The 20,626-nt window shown below is 40.4% G+C and overlaps 1 protein-coding gene across 2 annotated transcripts in view; it reads left to right on the top strand.

Moving 5' to 3' along the window:
- The window catches only part of KIAA1958 (KIAA1958 ortholog), a 160,946-nt gene extending 140,938 nt beyond the window's left edge, over window positions 1-20,008 (top strand). For both annotated transcript variants that reach the window (XM_059411046.1, XM_059411047.1), the window contains 2 exons: window positions 2,107-2,279; window positions 10,141-20,008. In XM_059411046.1, coding sequence (XP_059267029.1) covers window positions 2,107-2,279; window positions 10,141-10,947 — 980 coding nt within the window. In that variant the 3' untranslated portion in view covers window positions 10,948-20,008. The remainder of the gene's footprint in view (window positions 1-2,106; window positions 2,280-10,140) is intronic.
- The last annotated feature ends 618 nt before the right edge of the window (window positions 20,009-20,626 follow it).

Genomic DNA, 20,626 nt, shown 5'->3' with positions numbered 1-20,626 from the left:
TTGGCATATAATAAACATTCAATTAACACTAGATGTAATGATAATAAATTTTATACTAGAATCCTTTCATTAATATCAAGCAAGTCCCAGAAATAATAGAGTTATCTCAGTTTATGAGGGTGGTGAGAGAGATATACTCACGTGACACAGCACCTTCAGATAGCCTTTCTAGCACTGTTTATTTCTCTTTTGCTCCAAGCAATTATTGAAGCAGATTGTGTGTTTAACAGTTCAACAGCAAACTTAAAGGGTAAAGACAGAGTCTTAAGGAGCAATACAAACCATCTGGAGATCTTCTGGACACAATTCCGTCACAGGTCTAAGGAATAATAAAGCAAACGTGAGACACATACTGGAGAAAATAAGGGAGTTCAGTTCATGTGGGGAAGGTTGTGTAGAAGTGAGTTTGGAATTGGAAATGGGAAAAAAGACACTATTTGGTACAAAGACTATGGGGAGATTTCTCAGGCTACAGGTGGGGAAGGTTGATGTGGTGTCTTGGGCACAAGTGGATGCTGGGGACAGCAGGAGCTGGTGGTTGGGAGTTCTTCGTGGGGGGGCAGTGGAAGGTGAGATGAGTTAAGCAAAGTGGAAGGAATTTTCAGATCACATTGATAATTGCACCAACTTTCTGTTTGGCTCTTTCTCAGCCTCTTAGTGCCTTGTTTGAACATAGAAACATTCTAGAGAGGATCAGAACTATTAGATTAACTAGAGGTTGGCATTGTTTTCATTTTATTTTATTTTAGGATTTTATTTATTTATTTGACAGAGAGAGATCACAAGTAGGCAGAGAGGCAGGCAGAGTGAGAAGGGGGGAAGCGGGCTTGCCGCTGAGCAGAGAGCCTGATTTGGGGCTTGAACCCAGGACCCTGGGATCATGACCTGAGCTGAAAGCAGAGGCTTTAATCCACTGAGCCACCCAGGTGCCCCTGCATTGTTTTCATTTTAAGGTAGTCCACTTTGTTGTTGTTGTTTTTTATTCAATGACAATTTATTTATGTATTTATTTTTAAAGGTTTATTTTATTTGTTTAGAGAGAGAGCATGAGAGGGGAGAGGTCAGAGGAAGAAGCAAACACCCCACTGAGCAGAGAGCCCAATGTGTGACTCGATCCCGGGATTCCAGACTCATGACCTGAGCCGAAGGCAGTTGCTTGACCAACTGAGCCACAGTTTTGAGGAGAAACTAGTTTTCATCTGATTTAGTTTGGCAATTGCAATTTAAAATCCGTTCCTTGGGGTGCCTAGGTGGCTCAGTGGGTTGAGGCTCTGCCTTTGGCTTAGGTCATGGTCTCAGGGTCCTGGGATCGAGCCCCATGTCAGACTCTCTGCTAGGCAGGGAGCCTGGTTTCCCCTCTCTCTCTGCCTGCCTCTGTGCCTACTTGTGATTTCTCTCTCTCTGTGTCAAATAAATAAATAAATAAAATCTTTAAAAAAAAATAAAATCCGTTCCTTCTCTGAGATGATGTGAGCCCCTATGGCATGTTCTCCCTTCTTCCCTGTAAAGTTGTTCTCGCTTTACCTTCCATTCTGATTCTAAGCCAGCTGATGGGTTGGGGAGTCAGGGTTTAAATACCTCTTTGTTCATTTGTGAAAAGAATTAAAGAAACATGCCAACACCATTTAGTACAAGGCTGTCTGGGATGGCACAGAAAACACTATATCACAGAGAATTAACAGCTCTGCATACACTGAGGGTAAAGAGAAAGGATGTGTAACTTGTCTTCCCTCATTCCTTCTATTTTTGTTGTTGTTATTGTTCATATAAATGCCTTTTATTTCCAGTGAAAGTTTTAGACAGAACATTCTTTGTTTTCCAGCATTCACTTTTTTTCCTTCTGTTATTGGAATGCCTGCATCAGTGCATCACTTGCTATGTATAGCAAAAATACTAGGATCAAATGGTAGGGACCGCATTGACTCCATGCTAGAAATATTGTTCTCTACTTTATTTATTCCAGTATATGTACCCCTGATAGACATTTCATTTTTTAAAGTGTTATCTCTTAGGAGATTTCTGTTATTTAACATGATCCCAAGATGTAATCCTCCAAAGAAGGGAATGGCAAATTATTTTAATCGCTTTTATTGTTTTTGTTTCCAGCCTATTCTACTAAGCTCAACAAATTTCCTGTATTTAATATTAATGATGACTTGAATGATCTGTGTACCAGCGCAGTGAGCCCAAACACCACCAAAGCCACGCGGTATGCCTTGAATGTGTGGCGATACTGGTGCGTGACCAACGGGCTCAAAGATCACACGGACATCACCAAGGTAAGAGACTACTGAGTCTACTTACTCTCTCAACCACTTTCACAGCTTCTAAGTCCTGGGCATTCTGTTAAGCATTGCGGGGAACACAGAACAGTTGCTTTTTGCTTGAGAAAACTTTGAAAGAACCTGAAAGCAAAAGAAAAAGTATACACAGTACAAAGCTGAATTTAATAAGCATTTTATGAATGTACAGATCAGAAATGCCAAAAAATTCAGATAGATAAATTAATTTCAGTTTGGTGAAATTAGTGAAGGAATTGATATGAAAGCTGTGTTTTGGGGCGCCTGGGTGGCTCAGTGGGTTGGGCCTCTGTCTTCTGCTCGGGTCATGGTTTCAGGGTCCTGGGATCGAGCCCCACATCGGGCTCTCTGCTCAGCGGGGAGCCTGCTTCCCCTTCTCTCTCTCCCTGCCTTTCTGCCTACTTGTGATCTCTGTCTATCAAATAAATAAATAAAATCTTTAAAAAAAAAAAAAAGAAAGAAAGCTGTGTTTTGAAGGACAGGGGGAATTTTAGTAGAACTGGGGCACCTGGGTGGCTCAGTTGGTGAAGGAACTGCCTTCAGCTCAGGTCATGATCCGGGAGTCCCAGGATCGAGTCCTGCATCAAACTCCCTGCCTCTCCCTCTGACACTTTCCCCTCTCATGCTCTCTCTTTCTCTCTCATTCTCTCTCTTTCAAATAAATAAATAAAATCTTAAAAAAAAAAAAAAAGAATTTTAGTAGGACTGGATGAAGATGGGAGTCCTCTAGGCCAAGTGACATGAAGAAAAATAAGATTTGGAGGGATAGACTCACTTGCCTGCAGCAGAGATTTCAGATACGGGAATAGTAGACTCTAAAACCAGATTTTGATAAACCGTTAAATACCAAACTAAAATCTTGTGAATACTGGGAAACCATTGAAGTTTTTTTTTTTGTTGTGTTGTATAAGGAGAGACTTTCTCTGAAGAATTATTTCAGTGGCAATAGGGAAGGGACTGTCGAAATAGGGAGAATGCTCTGACTGTAAGATCTAAAGGGTTAGGCAAAAGGGAAACTGCTGACGTATATAATATATTATAGACTAATATGTATGAAATCTTATAGAAATGAAAAGAATTATAAATTGAAGAAGCAACAACATAGTAATCAAAAAAATCCACTGGAACTGAAAATTATGAAAAATTTCCACTCGTGGCCATAGGAGAAAAGGGTCCAAAATTACCCTTCTGCTGTAACAACTAGAAGACTGGGGGCGCCTCAATGGCTCTATCATTAAGCATCTGCCTTCAGCTTGGGTCATGATCTCAGGGTCCTGGGATCAAGCCCCACATCTGGCTCCCTGCTCAGCGGGAAGCCTGCTTCTCCCAGTCCCCCTCCCCCTGCTTGTGTTCCTTCTCTCACTGTGTCTCTCTCTGTCAAGTAAATAAATAAAATCTTAAAAACAAAAGACTGAGCACAATATGTGCAACAACTGTTTTCAGATAGAACAGACAGCATAGGACTTGATCCCTTAGAGAAAGGTAACAGATGAAAGTACTGAGAAAGGTCTTGCATCAGATGTGGAGAATTGTTAGCTTTAGACTGAATTCTGCTCTAATCCCACCCAACAAATCTTAAAAGCTAGGCCCAGGTGCATGAAAAGGTGCTAACATCACTAATCATCAGAGAAATGCAAATCAAAACTACAATGAGATACCACTTCACACCTGTCAGAATGGTTAGTGTCAAAAAGACAAGAAATAACAGGTGTTAGTAAGGAATGTGGAGAAAAGGGAACCTGGTGCACTGTTGGTGGGAGTGTAAATTAGTGCAGACACTGTGGGAAACAGAATAGAAATTCCTCAAAAAACTAAAAATAGATCTTCCATATGATCCAGCAATTCCACTTCTGGGTATTAGTCTGAAGGAAATAAAAACACTAACTTGAAAAGATTTATGTACCCTCATGTTCATTGTGCCCTTATTTACAGTAGCCAAGACGTGGAAGCAGCCTAAGTGTCCATTGATAGATGAATGGATAAAGAAAATGTGCATATATACACAATGGAATATTACTCAGCCATAAGAAGAAGGAAATCTTGCCATTCGCAACAACATGAATGGACCTCAAGGGCATTATGCTAAGGGAAATAAGTCAGAGAAAGGCACATACCATATGATCTAACTTATACGTGGAATGTAAAAATAAAACAATGGGAACAACAAAAAACTAAACCAAACTCATAGGAAAAGAGAAAAGATTAGTGGTTGCTTGAGGTGTGTCGGGGGAAGGGAATGGAGAGTATAATGGGTGAAGGTGGTCAAAAGGTTCAAACTTCCAGTTATAAAGTAAATAAGTCCTAGCAAGGTGATGTACAGCTTGATGACTATAGCTAATAATACTGCATTGTATATGTGAAAGTTGCTAAGAGAGTAGATCTTAAAAGTTCTCATCACAAGAAAAAAAAATTTAACTATGAGTGATGATGGATATTAGCTAGACTATGATAATAATCATTTTTCAGTACATAAAAATATTGAATTGTTGTGTTGTATACCTGAAACTAATGTACTGTTATATGTCAATTACATCTCAATTCTTTCAAGTTAAAAAAAAAAAAAAAAAAAAGGCAAGACCCAGAAGGATTGAATGATTTTTCAAGTAGCCTAACTATGTCTGGAGCAAAGCTTAAAAATATGTATAGAAACATAAAAATATCCAGAATCAAAGAAATAAAATCCACAGTGTCTGGCAACTAAAAAAGATTATCAGACATGCAAAGAAGCAAGAATATGTCCCTTAAAGAATGAATCAGTCAAAACTAGCCCACATCTAACAAAGATTTTAGAATTAGCAGACAAGATATTAAAAAGTTATTATAAAGAAAATAAATAGCCAATGAGCACATGAAAAGACGCCAACTTCCTTAGACCTCAGGGAAATGCAAATCAAAACTACATGAGATTCTACTTCACATCCAACAGGAAGACTACAATAATGAAATTTTTTACAGAGATAATAATAAGTATTGAGGAGAATTTAGAGTAACTGGAACTTGTACATTTCTGGTGGGAATATAAAATGATGGAGCTGTTTTGGAAACAGTCTTGCATTTCCCTATAAGTTAAACATAGAGTTACTCTTTGGCCCAGCAATTCCGCTCCTACGTATAGACCCCCCAAATTGAAAAGATGTGTCTGTACAAAAAGTCATACCTAAATATATGTTGTGGCTTTATTCACAATAGTGAAAACAACCCAAATGCCCATGAGCAGATGAATAGATAAAATGTAGCATATACATACAATGGAATATTATTTAGCAATGAAAAGAAATGAAGTACTGATCAATGTTTACAATATAAATGAACCTAGAAAACATACTAAGTGAAATAAGTCAGAAACAAAAGAAAAATATGTATTATTCCATTTAGGTAAGATATCTAGAATAGGTAGGGTCATAAAGACAGAAAGTATGAGAGAGTTACCAGAGGCTCAGAGGAGGAGGAAATATGTAGCTATTCTTGAATGAGTACAGTTTCTGCCTGGAACGATGCTAAAGTTCTGGAAAGGAATAGTGGTGGGGGTTGGTCAATGTTTTAAATGTACTTAAAACCATGGAATTGTATACTAACAAATGGTTAAGATGGTAAATGTTATATATGTTTTACCACAATTTACAAAAATACAAATAAATCAGTAAAAATATAACTATTTTACCTTTATTAATAATAATTTTAAAATTCACCTGTTCTCACAGACCCCTATCAGCATTTTGTCATCCCCACTAAACTTAATTTTTTCTAGGCCTGAGGATCTTGTCTTTCAGACTTTGAAGTTGTCTGTTACTGGGAGCCTTTATGTTCCCATGCAAGAATCCCTGAAAAGAGCCTAATTTCTCCACACTCTCCAAGATTTAGAGAAGTTCTGCCTCCCAGGTGGAAAAAATGTCCCATCTGTCCCATAGAGTGTGCCTTATCATTGAACTAGTATTTCTTAGTTTCCCCTGTGTTACCTAGAGGAATCCTGGATGAGAAAGAAGATGGATTTTAGGGGCAGCTGGGTGGCTCAGTGGGCTGGGCCACTGCCTTTGGCTCGGGTCATGATCTCAGTGTCCTGGGATCGAGTCCCGCATCGGGCTCTCCGCTCAGCAGGGAGCCTGCTTTTCTCTCTCTCTCTCTGCCTGCCTCTCTGTCTACTTGTGATCTCTCTCTCTCAGTCAAATAAATAAATAAATCTAAAAAAAAAAAAAGAAGAAGATGGATTTTAGTCTTCTGTAATCTATTCACATGGGCCCCTCAAATTAAACATTTTTAATAATAAATTCTTAAGAAAGAGGCCAGTATCTTAGAGAATTAGCCAATATTTAGTAAAAAGAATGAATTGTGGTATCAAAGCCCATGTTCTTTAATCTCATTTTCTTGGTCTCAATGCAAGATATTTTTAATCTAAATGGGTCTTTAACGATAGATAAAAGAGACACCTGGCTGTCTCAATTGGTAGAGCATGTAACTCTTGATCTCATGAGTTCAAGTCCCACACTGGGTGTGGAGCTGACTTTAAAAAAAGAAAGTTAGATATAGCTGGCAACAGACAAGGTGGGTAAGAGCTCTTGATCACGGTTTGGTGCTGGTGAGCGTCAAATTAGTCATGTGCTCAAGAGAGAAAGGAAGGAGTCAAACCAGACTTCAGAATGCCATCTAAATAAACAGGGTGCACACTACCAGCCTCCTCTGTAGCTAGTGTGTGAGTTCCACCTAGTATTTTCCCTGCTGGTTCTTTTCACAAGTGTGATCTGATCCTCACTGACCCATCTCCCTCAAGGCTGCTGCCTCACTGACTTAGATAGTCTTGGAGTCCACTAAATCTGACTTCCCTCTTTGCCTAGGCTTGTTCGAATGTGGCTTAGCTTTTGGGACCAAACAAATCCCAGCTAATACGAAGAGAAGTTAACACCTGCAAGTAGGGAGCTGTAAGTGACAACATAAAAATCTGAAACCAGTTGAGTTTGAGAGTCATGGTTATTTTAACAGGTTTTTGCCGGTGTCTAAAAAAGTCGTTGCTTTTCATATACTGTATGTAGCTGCCCTACTGATGACTTTTTAGCCTGAATCTCTTGGAGTTTCCTAGACCAACAGTCAGATGATCAGAAAATAATTGTATTTTGGGGTGCCTGGGTGACTCAGTGGTTAAACCTCTGCCTTCAGCTCAGATCATGATCCCGGGTGATGGGATCAAGCCCCACTTTGGGCTCTCTGCTCAGCAGGGAGCCTGCTTCCCCCTCCCCCTCTGCCTGCTTCTCTGCCTACTTGTGATCTCTCTCTCTCTGTCAAATAAATCAATAAAATCTTCTTTAAAAAAAGAAAATAATTATATTTTATCTTTTTCCTTTAGTATATACACATACACATATGATACATGTGTGTAATTTTTTTTCTTGTCTTGCCTGGTTTGCTAGAACCTCCAGACTACTGTTACACACATACAGTATCAGATAATTCAGCAAGCTCATCCTATTCCTGACTTTATAAAGAAACCATTCTAATGTTTCCATCTGAGGTACAATTTTTATAGTTCTTGTCTGTAAAATACTCATCATAGTAAAAGTATTTTTTCTTCCAATCTAAATTTAATTTGAGTTCTTAAAAATTTGAAATGGATATCAAACTTTCAAGTACGTTTTCAGTAATTAGCAAGTTCATATTACTTTCTCTATGAGTAAGTCCATTATATTAACATATTTATTAAGATTGAATCATCCTTACACTCTGCAACAATCCCTACTTGTCTTGATGTAGTGTTGCTTTCCTGCAGTTCTGAATGTGATTTGATAACATAGGCAGTCCTTGTTTTGTGTGGTACCATGTAAATTGCTCTTCGTGCATATCAGAGCTGTGTATCAGAGCCTTGTGCTTGTTTTCCAATGTTATAACATGCACCTGTCTTACTTAACAGGGCACTGTGCTAAATGAAAATAGCTTGTTTATATTTATATTCATATGCTTTTTTTCATGTATGTTAGATTCGAATTCAAGAAAAATGAAGACCCTTTCTCTTTCTCGTGCTCCAAAGCTGTTAAGATGCCATAAAACCATCTCCTTAGAAGTAATACACATCTCTGACAATCTTGTCACTCTATTTTGGGGCTCTTCAGCTCTTTTACTTCTTTTTTTTTTTTTTTTTTAAGATTTTGTTTATTTTTGAGAGACAGAGAGAGCACAAGCACAAGCTGGGGGAAGGGCAGAGGGAGAAGCAGACTTCCTCCTGAGTTCCAGGGAGCTGACACGAGGTTCAATCCCAGGACCCTGAGATCATGACCAGAGCTGAAGGCAGACGGTTAACCAACTGAGCCACCCAGGCATCCCCATTGAGACTTTCTTTTGTCCTAGAACATGTACTTGGCCTGAAAGGACTATGAGGAAAGTCTGGTTTTCTCTTTCTAGCTCCCTCTTTTTTTTTAAATTTAATTATTTACTTATTTATTTGTCAGAGAGAGAGCGAGAGGGACCCCAAGAAGGGGGAGCAACAGGCAGAGGGAGAGGGAGAAGCAGGCTCCCCACCAAGCAAGGAGCCCAATGCCAGACTCGATTCCAGGACCCTGATCCGAAGGTAGCCTCTCAACCAACTGAACCACCGAGACATCCCTCTAGCTCTCTCTTGAAAATAAAGCTCTTGGGGCATCTGGGTGGCTCAGTGAATTAAGCATCTTCCTTCAGCTCAGGTTATCATCCCAGAGTCCTGGGATGGAGCCCTAATTGGGCTCCCTGCTCAGCAGGGAGTCTACTTCTCCTCTGCCCCTTCCGTTCGCCCACCCCACTGTGCGAGCACACTTGCTCTCTCAAATAAAATAAATAAAATCTTTCTTTAAAAAAGCTTAAAAAATAAAGAAGGAAAGAAAGAAAGAACTCTCTTAATGTCTGGGCTTCCTTCTCCCAACATATCCAAGTGAGGAGCTCTCTCTAATTGTCAGTGCAGTTATTAAGCTTTCCATATTTTTTTTTTTTTTAAAGATTTTATTCATTTATTTGACAGAGAGAAATCACACAAGTAGATGGAGAGGCAGGCAGAGAGAGAGAGGGAAGCAGGCTCCCTGCTGAGCAGAGAGCCCGATGCGGGACTCGATCCCAGGACCCTGAGATCATGACCTGAGCCGAAGGCAGCGGCTTAACCCACTGAGCCACCCAGGCGCCCAAGCTTTCCATATTTTTTGAAAAAGTATTGTTATTGCAACCCTGTGGGTCATTAAGCCAGTGATATTTCAGGGCCTGTTCAGATACATTCAATGAAGGATTAAGGTCATGAACTTGCTGTGCAGCCCAGACATACCCATCGTCTTTCCCCAACAGCACCATGTTTAGTGCCCGCAGGACCTAATAGTATGGTAGATTTTGAGGAAATTGATGCTGGGAGAATTCCGAGTGTGTAAATTTGGTTCACAAATTCTTTAGAGAGAATGTCTGGATTTTAGTGAAGGAGAGAAAAGGAAATGATTTGCTAGAAAAGAAAAGGAAGGCTTTCTGGAGGGGAATAGAATTGTGTAAGTTACAAAGGCCAATAATCATAATTACTAAATACACGTATATTTATGTATGCATATGTGTGTGTGTTCTCCATTATTTAAAACCCTCCATGCCCCTTCCTTTATTTAGGCGTCACAGTAATCCTTTGAGAAGGTCTTTATTTTGTCCCATTTTGCTGCTTGAAACACTGTGGTTTCAAGTATGGAACCGAGATCTTCCATATGAAGTTCTTTCACTGAATCAGGCTAGGAATCAACCCCATAGAGGCGGGACAAAATGTTTCGTCCACAATACAGCCCCTGGGAGGACAAGGAGAAGGAAAGGGTCTGGCTCTTTGGGTGTCCTCCAATGTGTAACCTCAGTGTTTGTCTCGTTTGAGATCCCTGCGGCGAAGTTGAATGAGCTGCTCGAGAATTTCTATGTCACCGTTAAGAAGAGCGATGGCTCCGACTTCCTGGCCACCTCGCTGCATGCCATTCGCCGCGGCCTGGACCGCATCCTGAAGAATGCAGGCGTGGGCTTCTCCATCACCAGCAGCACCTTCAGTTCTTCCACCAAGAAACTCAAGGAGAAGCTGTGGGTGCTGAGTAAGGCAGGGATGTCAGGTGCTCGTTCTCGCAATATTGTCTACTTCTCTCTTTCCGATGAGGAGGAGATGTGGCAGGCAGGGTGTCTGGGGGATGACAGCCCTATCACTCTGCTGTCCACCGTGGTCAAGTACAACAGCCAGTACCTGAACATGCGGACGCTGCAGGAACACGCAGATCTGATGTACGGTGACATTGAGCTGCTCAAAGACCCCCAGAACCAGCCCTATTTTGCCCGGACAGACAGTGTCAAACGGGAGAGCCGGAGTGGTTCCACTAGAGTATGCCACGGGAAAATCTACCACGAGCATTCCAGGGGCCACAAGCAGTGCCCTTACTGCCTCCTCTACAAGTACATGTACATCCACCGGCCGCCCACGCAGATGGAGGCCAAGTCCCCGTTCTACCTTACGGCCAGGAAGGAGGCCACAGACACGGGCAGCGTGTGGTACGAGGAGCAGAGGATGGGCCTGCGGTCTCTTCGGGGGATCGTCCCCAACTTAGCCAAGAAGGTCAAGCTGGAAAACTGTGAGAACTTCACCTTTGTCTCATTTACTCAGGTCTCCAGGAGGCTCGGCTCCCACAGTTGCTGTCAGTGAGTCTCCCCTGGGCCCAGGCCACTGCCCTGCTCCCCCTGAGGGGCAAGAGTTCCCTCAGGCAAGTGGGGCCAGAGCTCTGAGGTGGCAGCGAGTGACGGCGACCTCAAGGTCAGGCTGGTCTCTGGCAGGGTGACCTGCTATTTCTTCGACTTTGGGTGTGTTTTTGTAACTGAAAGTAGAGGAGTCTGAATGATTAGGGTATTTTATCCAAATGTGTGTCACCCTTGTTAAATTATAGAATCTAACACCATGTATAACTGCTCCATAAACAAGAGTGAGGAAGTTCATTTAGTGCCTTTTTAGCACAGATTTTCTTAAAAAAAAAAAAAGAAAAGAAAAAAGAATAAAGGAGACTGTCTAAGTAGTCATTAAAAATACTCCCAGTAGCCTAGTAGCTTTAGAATGTTATGAAGACTATATATACTTTGTTGAATTACACTCACAATAAGGAACTGGAAGGGGAGAGGCAGACACGTTAACTATTTCCAGGAGAAAAATTGCACTTGACACTCCTCTGTCTGTTTCGTTGATGGATAGCTTGGTTCTGCAGAGCAAGCAGCTTTGCCTGCTAGAAGCTGGTGGGGCTGCACTCGGGAGTGCTGATGGGGAGATAGGGGCGGCCCCCACTGCTCTCAGCACGGGGAGCAACTCGATCCCTGTGTCAATGGGGACAATTTTAATTTTATGGAAAAAGATGAATGCGCCAGACGATATTTAGGAGAGCAAGGTTTCCAGTGAACTGGGTGGTTTGTGCCATGAGGGAATTTCCAGAAGTGGCTTGGAAAAAAAGCGATCTGTGATCAAAATACGAAAACCTCCTGAAGCAGAAGTGCCTACGTGTTCTTCCTCAGCACCACGTGAAAGCTATTTTCATTTGAACCTTTTTTTGGAATTTTTAAAAATCTGTCCTTTGTGTCATACAGTTGTACTGTCAGCATCTACCCCCAGATTTGTTAAATGACCACAGGTGATTTTCAGGCTTCGTCCGGAAAATCCAAAAAAAAGCAAGCTGCAAAGAAAGCAAATGCCCAAACGTGATTATGAAAGTACTTAGGATATGTTTTATCAAAGTTTGACTTTTTTTCCGCAACGACAGAGGTCATCATTCTGTATGGGCCATGCATGGGCCATGATGACGGAGACAGCCTGCCAGGTAAGCAGACTCCGCACTAAAGACACGCATGTAAAAATCAGAGCGTAATGACAGGTCATTGATGCACTCAGGTAAACTGCAGCCTGACATGTTACTGAAACTTGAGCAGAATTTTCTGGTAACTACTCTGAATGACAAGAGAAAAAGGAGCCCAAAGAGTGCAAATCAATAATAACAATAATTTCCAGGAATCTTTATGTTGCGTTTGAGGAAAGACTGCTACAAGATTATGTTCCTGCGTGTGCTTTCTAATCCAAAATTGAAATTCCAGTATAAATTCATGTCGCAAGAGTCCTAAAATCGGTCCTAGTTCTTTTTCAAAACATTACTGTAGTATTCATTTTAATTCATTGTTCTTAAAAAATCATTCACCAGTCGTTGAAATACGTAATGCATCCTTTACCAGAAAAGACTCAGCCAATGCTGCCTTAAGGTTTAATGTTGTTCCCTTTTTAGTTAAACTGAACATTTATAATTTTGTTTACTAGTTGATCTTTTCTGAGTATGGATTCATTTTGGTATGTCTCCGTGCATATGTAAGTAACACTGATTTAGTAATCAGTGTTATGACTTGATACTGCATATTATTCTGTTGTGATTTCCTATAGTGGTTTTAGGGTTTTGCTTAAAGAAGAGACACAAAGCATTAGGTATAGTTTTCTGTAGTTTGCTAAATACCCAAAGGATATTTTGTTGGTGGAAAGCAGGTGGTGATCTTTCCTGTCAGTTCTGCACTTAAACAGAAATACACCCCATGTGAACTCTTGGGCAGACAGAGCCTGCAGCCTAATAAATAAAACCTCCATTTTTATTTTAAATAGATGCAAGAGGAAATGGCCATTAGGAATCCCTGATCTTTTCAGATTTCAACACGTCCATAAGTAGCAATAACTGACCCAGAGGTTGTCATCCTTCTGTTGACAGGGGCTTTTCCTCAGCTGAACAACCACCTCTGCCTCACATTTGTTGCTTCTCACTGTTTGATGTGCTATAAATCCCAGAGTTCTGAGGTGAATGACTGAATAAAAAACCAGGAGGTGGAAACTTCAGTGATATCTGATGGAACGAGAGCATTGCATCTCAGCATCCTAAATGCCACGCATTTTGTGCCCACCTCGGGGACTGGGAGTTAGATTTAGCAGATGCTACTCTGTGCCACCGGTTAATGAGGTACTTTGTTATGTGTTTGCGTGAGATGTCTGTGTGTGTATGCAACACACGCTTCAAATGTGTATGTAGTGACGCCTGGTAAACCTGCTAAGGTGGCAGAGCCCCTCTTCTTTGTATGGCCATGTCCGGAGTAGCTAGTTCTAGCGGGCAGTCAGCCCTTCCAGCCACCCTCACTCATGCCCGCTGGAGGACGCCATGATTTTCCACTCTTGCCTAAGCCAGGAGAAAGGAGAATCCCAAGAGAAGGAAGGGGGTGGGGGAAGATTAAGGGCATTTTCTCCACTTACCGTTATTTATTTATTTATTTATTTTACTCAAAAGTGGGAACGCATATCAGGAGCTCCCAAGCTCACCGAAGCACAAGTTGCCTCTGGCTCGGCGTCAGGAACAGTGGAGCTGCAGGTGTTAGGGAGGACCTGTGGGGTGCTTTGGGCGAGCTCTTGCCCACAGCACCTTCTGCGTCTGCTCTAACGCAAGCCCTGCTTGCTTGATAGCTCCCCTCCAGAATCTAACAGGTCTCCCCTCGGAAGTGTATTCCAGCAGACGTGATGGAGGGTCAGCTTGGAAGGGTGTGATCCCATTAAACGTGAAAGGTTAACACAGCACTGGGTGCACAGTAAGCATGTGATATATGTGAGCTATTTCAGCTACAAGTTTTGGTAATAGTAATAATTAATATTATTCAACAAATCTGCATCACATCAATTATTTCTTCCATTGTGGAGATTCTCCCTCCTTTAAACTGTTAAACTTGAAGAGGAAACCAAACCTGATAATCTGGTCACATGTATGCCCATAAATTCTACCTCCAACACAGTCAAGCCCTGTTACCTCAGCTGTAAGCAAAAACACATGAAGAATGGAGATGCCTTAAGAGGCTTTATGAGAAAGCTTTTGCATTGTTTCGTGTGTCTGCAAAGGGGAGTATTATGGAAGAACCTTACCAAAGCTGTGAAAGAAATGGTCTCCTTGGTGGCATTTTCCAGCTCTCCTTGAGTTATGTGCTGCATTAGTCCTGCTCTGACTGATAAATGGTGTTTGAAGAAATGTGAAATTCTATTATTTTGATTTTTATTTCAATTCGGCCTTATTTAAAGGATCAAGCACTATATCCCAGCATATTCACAGACAGTCATTGGGAGAATCTGGACAAAATATCATTCATGTGGAAGCTGAAGCCTCTTGCAGTAGTAGAAAGAAAACTGGACTGGGAGCTCCTTCCCTCCTCCGAGGTTCTGGTCTCATTTCCATCGGTGATGGAGTGGGATCACTGGAATGGGTCACCTCCAGCCTGAACAGTGTTATGGTTTCTGAAGCCCATACAGTTAGCAAGTGGCAGAACTTGGAAGCAAAATTCCTAATTCCTCAAGGTCCTACAGTGGATCTCCTAAATTTTAAGAGCTTCTCACTTTCTTTTGAAAAAATCGTTTTCTTGAATTGTCAGGTTTCACAGATTTTAAAATTGTTTTTTGCTATCTTTAGGCAGCAACATGTTGATTACTTTTCTCAGTTTAGGCTAATGCTGACCACAGTTTAATTACTTCAATAAAGTAAACAGGATGTTTAAACATTACGTTTATCAAAATGCATCTCTTTGTCATTACTGAAATCTGGTCTTTGACCTAGTAACCAGTTTACCTTTGGGCACTGATAAATGCAAACGACAGAGACCTCAAAGTCACCTCATTTTCTCTACATGTGATCCAGTTTTGTCTAAGTTAGGGCCCATGCACATTTAGAAACAGTTAACAGTCCTGAGCAGAAGAACATATTAAAAGTTTCAAGTTCACATATATCTTTACATATTTTGCTTTGGGGTTGAGTTTTTAATGCTCTGTATTAAAAGAAAAACATCCAGGGATTTAATCAGTGTTCTTGAAAATCTTTGTTGTTTTTTTCCCCATGGGAATTAATCTGCTTAGTAGAGGGGGAGTTTGGTGGCCATAAGGACACACTCCCTTCCTGAGAGAAGAAAAGGCCTTTGACTGACTTATCTCTGGGAATTCCTATGTATTCCGTGTCCACGAATTCTGACATCACAGGATTTCCCGAAACTCCTTTGAGGGAGGCTGCCCATCCTTCTGACAAAGTTTGCTTATCACCATGAGGATTTTATGTACTATTAGTTCTTCATAGTCCAAGAAATCCCGACATGTCTCTCATGTTTAGTTGGCTGACCAGAATCAGATTTCTGTGCTCAATTAAAGTGCTTTATTAATCTAATGCAGCTGATATGGAACTTAATTTCAGGAAATATTTGTTAAAACAAACAAAAGATCACTGGGTTATATTAGATGCATATTGCTTCCATTACTATTAAAAGCATTTAGATGGATCCCTCCCCCACAATGAGAGGAGAATAAGCTCCTAAATACTTTATAGTCAAGATAACTGATTTGATTAATTTACATTTAACTGCAGTTATTGTTACAGTTCAAAAAAGTTTCTAGAAGGTTCTCATTTGACTAACATTGTGGTAAGTACTTTCTCACAGCTGCCTCATATTTTCATCTAATTTCACAACAGCTCTGCAAGGTAGGTCTAAGTATTCCCATGTTACTTACTGGGAAACCCAAGGCTCAGAGAAGTTAAGTAAATTTCTCAAAGTCTCACCGAGCTTATAAATTGGAGAACTTAAGTCTGAAGCCAGGTCTTCTGACTCCAAATCCGGTGTTCAGTCCGTGAGACAAAACTGCCTTCTTTGGGGCTACAGAAGGTCCGTTTATCACAGAACTTAAAAAAAGTAAACACGATTTCTGTCTGTTTAGGAAACACTTTATTTCTCAAGTCATACGGTGACACACCTCTTATGTACTCTCTTACTAACTGATTGGTCACTTGGTATGTTTCAGTAGTTCTGGAAAGCCTGATGGTTTTCTGTGAACATTCTGCATATTGAAAACTTTTTGTCTTTATCCAATAAATAACTTGTATTACCTGTTACCTACCCTAAAGGGCAGACGGTCATGCCAATTTATTCTAATAAAAGTCAAATACTTTACTAATTGTACCTGTCTTGACAATGGTATCATTGCTTAAAATGTAAAAGGCTTCCTAACCTATGTCACAATTATATGCGGATGTTTTTTACTTTCTTTTTTGTAAATTTTGATGTCAAAGGATTTTTATAATCTTTAGACTAAAGCACCCTCGTAGCAAAATATACTTACTTAGTCATTTGTTTTCTATTCTTCTTTCCTTTATCTGGGCATGTTTACTTTCTGCTTTGAGACTTAAAAAACATTAGGTTATAAGTAACTCTGAGATCATGTAGTCAAATTCCCTCATTTTACCAATAAAGAAGTGGAAGCCCAGAGGTATCTGAGGGGCCGTCCAAGGTCAGCAGGACAGTAAATAGATTCAGGACCAGAACATTAATCCAAAACTCTTTCCTCCATACCATCACTGGGAAGATTTGGATTTTTAAAAACTAATGATTGAATTGCATCTCACAGAACGACATGTGGCTAGCAGAAGCCCCCACTGAACTCCTAACATCCCAAAGAAACACTCATAAAAACCTCCAAAGAAGGCCAAATCTCTGTTCTAGAATCTAGACAGAATTGGTACAAGTCATGAGGCATACGGAGCTGGATTGAGGCAAAATCTTCCAGGGGGTAGCTCGGGATTTTCTCTGGCTTCATGTCATGAGATGGACATGCTGAGAAATAAGAACTTTGAAAGATATTTAGTAACTCGTTTTCTTCACCAATGGTGTCTGCCTGCTTACTCAGGATCAGACCTCCCAAGCCAGAGAAATAACTGATTGATCCTATCCCTTAACTAGATGGAGAGACCATGAAGATACTCTATATCCCACCCCTTCTGCCTTCCTGCTCCCCATCCCCCCCTTCATTCTGCCCAGGACTCCAAACCTTAGGGCTAAAATGTGAGCAGAAAGCAGAAAGATTTCTTAAAGGCATGGTGCATTCTGTGAAAAATGTCCTTTAGGTGAAGGCAGATACAAAGAAGTAGCAGAATATGCAAATACTGTGATTTTTCATGTATGATATTAGTTCAGAGATCCAGAAAACAGTAGGAAGGATTGGGAAGACACTTTAATAGAAAAGCATTAAACTTGAAATTGGACTTGGAGATACGCATACTACCTTATCCACCGCGCCATAGACCCACAAAAGAGAGTTGACAAGCACTCACATGGAGACAGCACAACCACGGGCAGATCCTGGATCGGGAAGAGGATTGTATTTAAGGATGAGTACAGAGAGGAAAAAAAGGGGGGGGGGTATATTTTAAAAAAATGACTGAACCAAGGAAAACAAACAGCTTCCAAGAGCATTTGGAAATGAAAGCTGTCTACAGCGAGAAACAAGAAAATGGTAGGACTCTTCTTCTTGTAACTGAAAGAACAGAAGAATTGCTTCCGCGCGGCAATCGTTACCTCTGATGGGGGGGTGGGTTTAGAGAGAAAGGCGCTAGAATAAAATGAAAAAGAAGAGAGATTAGAAAGAAGGATTGCAAGGAAGCTAAAAGCACAGATTACAATCCACACTGGAAGCAGAAAAGAACAGGACTGAGTTTAGAAACACTCAAATCAATAATGTGAAGGACAGACTTGAGATTTTCTTCCTCATGTTCTTTCAGAAGGAGTAAGAGATGGAAACAATGGGAAAAGATAATGGATTTGGAAGACTGGGAACATTAGGTAATATTCCTGAGTTTTGCTTTCCTGATGGAAAAACTGTTGAGGAAAAAATACATCATCAGCCTACAAAAATGAAATCTTTCCTGAATAGAATGAAAATCTGTGTATGCAGTGTGAAAGGATTCGCTGCATTCCAGCCCCCACCCTCCCCACCCCCGAAAAAGGGAAAAGAAACCTGTACCCAGGCACCTCCTGGCAAAAATTTTAACTACTGAGGATAGAGAATGAAAAATTCTGTCAGAAAGTAATGGGTTGCCTATCAGAAAACAAAGAGCTTTCTGGCTTCAACCTTCTGCTCTGTAGTACCAAATGTCAGGAAACAATAGGGAATTCTGGAGGGAAACATTGTGGAATTCTGGAATTTGACCCATGTTAAATACAAAAGGATTTTTAGTTATGTCGAGCATTTGGGAAATAAACCACCTATGGATTATTCTAATAAACCATACTGTAACCTACAAAGTTTGGTTTAAAAAAGCAATTTTTGCTTACTGTAATTTCAAGGGACTCTGGGGCATTAAACATCAGATCATTTACCCATGAGAAGAAGGCTATGTATGCTCTTTAATAGGTAATATGGCTGGAAGCCACGTCTCTAAAAGTGCCCAAACTCCTCACGCAAATGGGCTTCCCTAACTCAAGAAAATGTATGTGAAAATAATTGTCATATCACAGCGTCGTGTTCCTTCATTTTTATTACTGAAGCGATGTGTTGTCATGATCATATAAATAGAAAATTCAGATACATTCCTTACAAATAAAATTTAAATGGCCCTCAATTTCCTCTGCTTCCACCTAAAATGCTATTCTGAGAGATTCTCTTACTTCCAAGTAAGGGGTCTGAGAGCCTGGATGAGAACTCGCCAAGGTTAATCCCTCGTGCCGGTCCTCTTTCCTCAAATCCAGAACTAGCAACAGGTGCCAAGGTAGAAAATCACGGCATCTATATCTGGGTTTTAAAAAGAGAACCAGGGAAAACAAACCTTGTTTTAGAATATAAGGAAGGTTCTGTTTCAACAGCAGGAAGCTGGCCTGGGGCAGTGACTGTGCTTTCCCTAGCTGGACTCAAAAGTTTTAAATTCAGATATTAAGAGAATAGAAGCAGCTAACCACCCCACCCGCCCAACTAATTAATTACTTCTGGAGTCTCATGTCAGCGTTGGAACTGAAGTTGGGTTGTTTTGTTTGGTTTTTCATTTGCTTGCACTGGAAGGACTTGAAAAGACCCAGGAATGTTGAGTATCATTGGCCTTAATGCTCAGTTCCTTCCTGGCAGTCTAAAGGTTTAATCTGTGCCCCCAAATTTCCTTGCAATTTAAACTCTAAATTAAATTTTCAACACAACCAGCATGTTTGCTTTAAATTTAGCAACAGAATGGTTAATAGATTGCTTTGCATTTGCTTCCTTTTTCATTCTGTAGCACAGCAAACCTCTTCCAGATGGAGAGAATCTCTTCTGGAGAGTTTCCAAGTGTAACCTTTTCCAGGGTCCCCTGTTGCTTGGCTGTGACTGACAAAAGTCTGTTCACTATAACAACTTAGATGAGAAACGCAGTGCTTTTCTTTAAAATTTTAAATATTTTCTATGTGGCTGTATGTTCCAAATGATGGCAACAAAGCTGTGTCCTAATGTTTTCACTGTTCTGGGTATCTTGGGTTGGTTGGTTTTTTTTGTTTGTTTGTTTATTTGTTTTGTTTTTTTTAGTGTAGAGAAGGATATCCATCATTTCTTAACACTGGAAACATCATTCTAAATAATATAAGAAATGGTCAGTAATTTGAACACATTTAATGTACCATTTTCAGCTTTTTCTTTCTTCCCCGACTGCACGTGGGAGCACACGGGTGGGAAAACCCAGGTGGCATCTGTCTTCTGTCACGGAGCGTCAGAGGTGGTCGGGATTTTCTTGTTTATCTAGTCCAGCTCTCTGTTTGGTAGTCTTTTAGCGTCTGTTAACAATTTGCAAGGTTCTGGGCTTTTGTTTTTGTTTTTTTTAAGTTGTTGTTTGGTTTATGTATGAGTAGCTTGACCGTTTAACCCAGATTTTTGAAAATAAAAAAGTTAATGTCTATTTTATGTCTGTTTTATTAAAATAACTTAGTTATTTAGACTTAATCAGCAGTATGTATGGTTTCTGAATGTTTTTTTATTTTCATATCACATCGCTGGAAATAACATTTTCCTTTGTAGTTTACAACGTAAGGGCATTTTGAGCAGTTCTTTGCCCAGAGGCTATGCTCCTGAGCTAATGCCCAGGGTGAAATTGTTCTGTCTGACCCTCCCTCTGGTTCTCCGACTCAGATTTCTTCACTGGGCGGCTGGGAGCTCATTTGGAAAGCCCTTGTAGGTGACTCTATATCGTCCATGATATAGGTGCCTCTAAATAATGTTTTTCTGCTCTCTAAATCATTATTTTTGGTTTTGAGAGAGTATATTTAATCCTGAAAACCATTAAAAGAGACATTTACAGCTCTAAATCATTCCTAAAAAACAAGTTTCTGAAAAATCTTTCCATCATGCCGATGATGGTGAAATGAGGTTTTTCATTGAGAATTATTGGCTCTCGGGCGGACTGACTCTCTTCTCATTGTCCCACTTACAACAATGATTTCTTAAATTTTAGACTTCTGGACCATTTAAAAAATATAATGAAAGCTATCGACCATTTTCTCAGGAAAATGCATATATG

This window comes from Mustela nigripes, chromosome 9 (genome assembly GCF_022355385.1).
Source record: "Mustela nigripes isolate SB6536 chromosome 9, MUSNIG.SB6536, whole genome shotgun sequence".
Classification (NCBI taxonomy): domain Eukaryota; kingdom Metazoa; phylum Chordata; class Mammalia; order Carnivora; family Mustelidae; genus Mustela; species Mustela nigripes.
The sequence above is the reverse complement of the archived record's forward strand: the minus strand, read 5'-3'. Positions and strand labels throughout refer to the sequence as shown.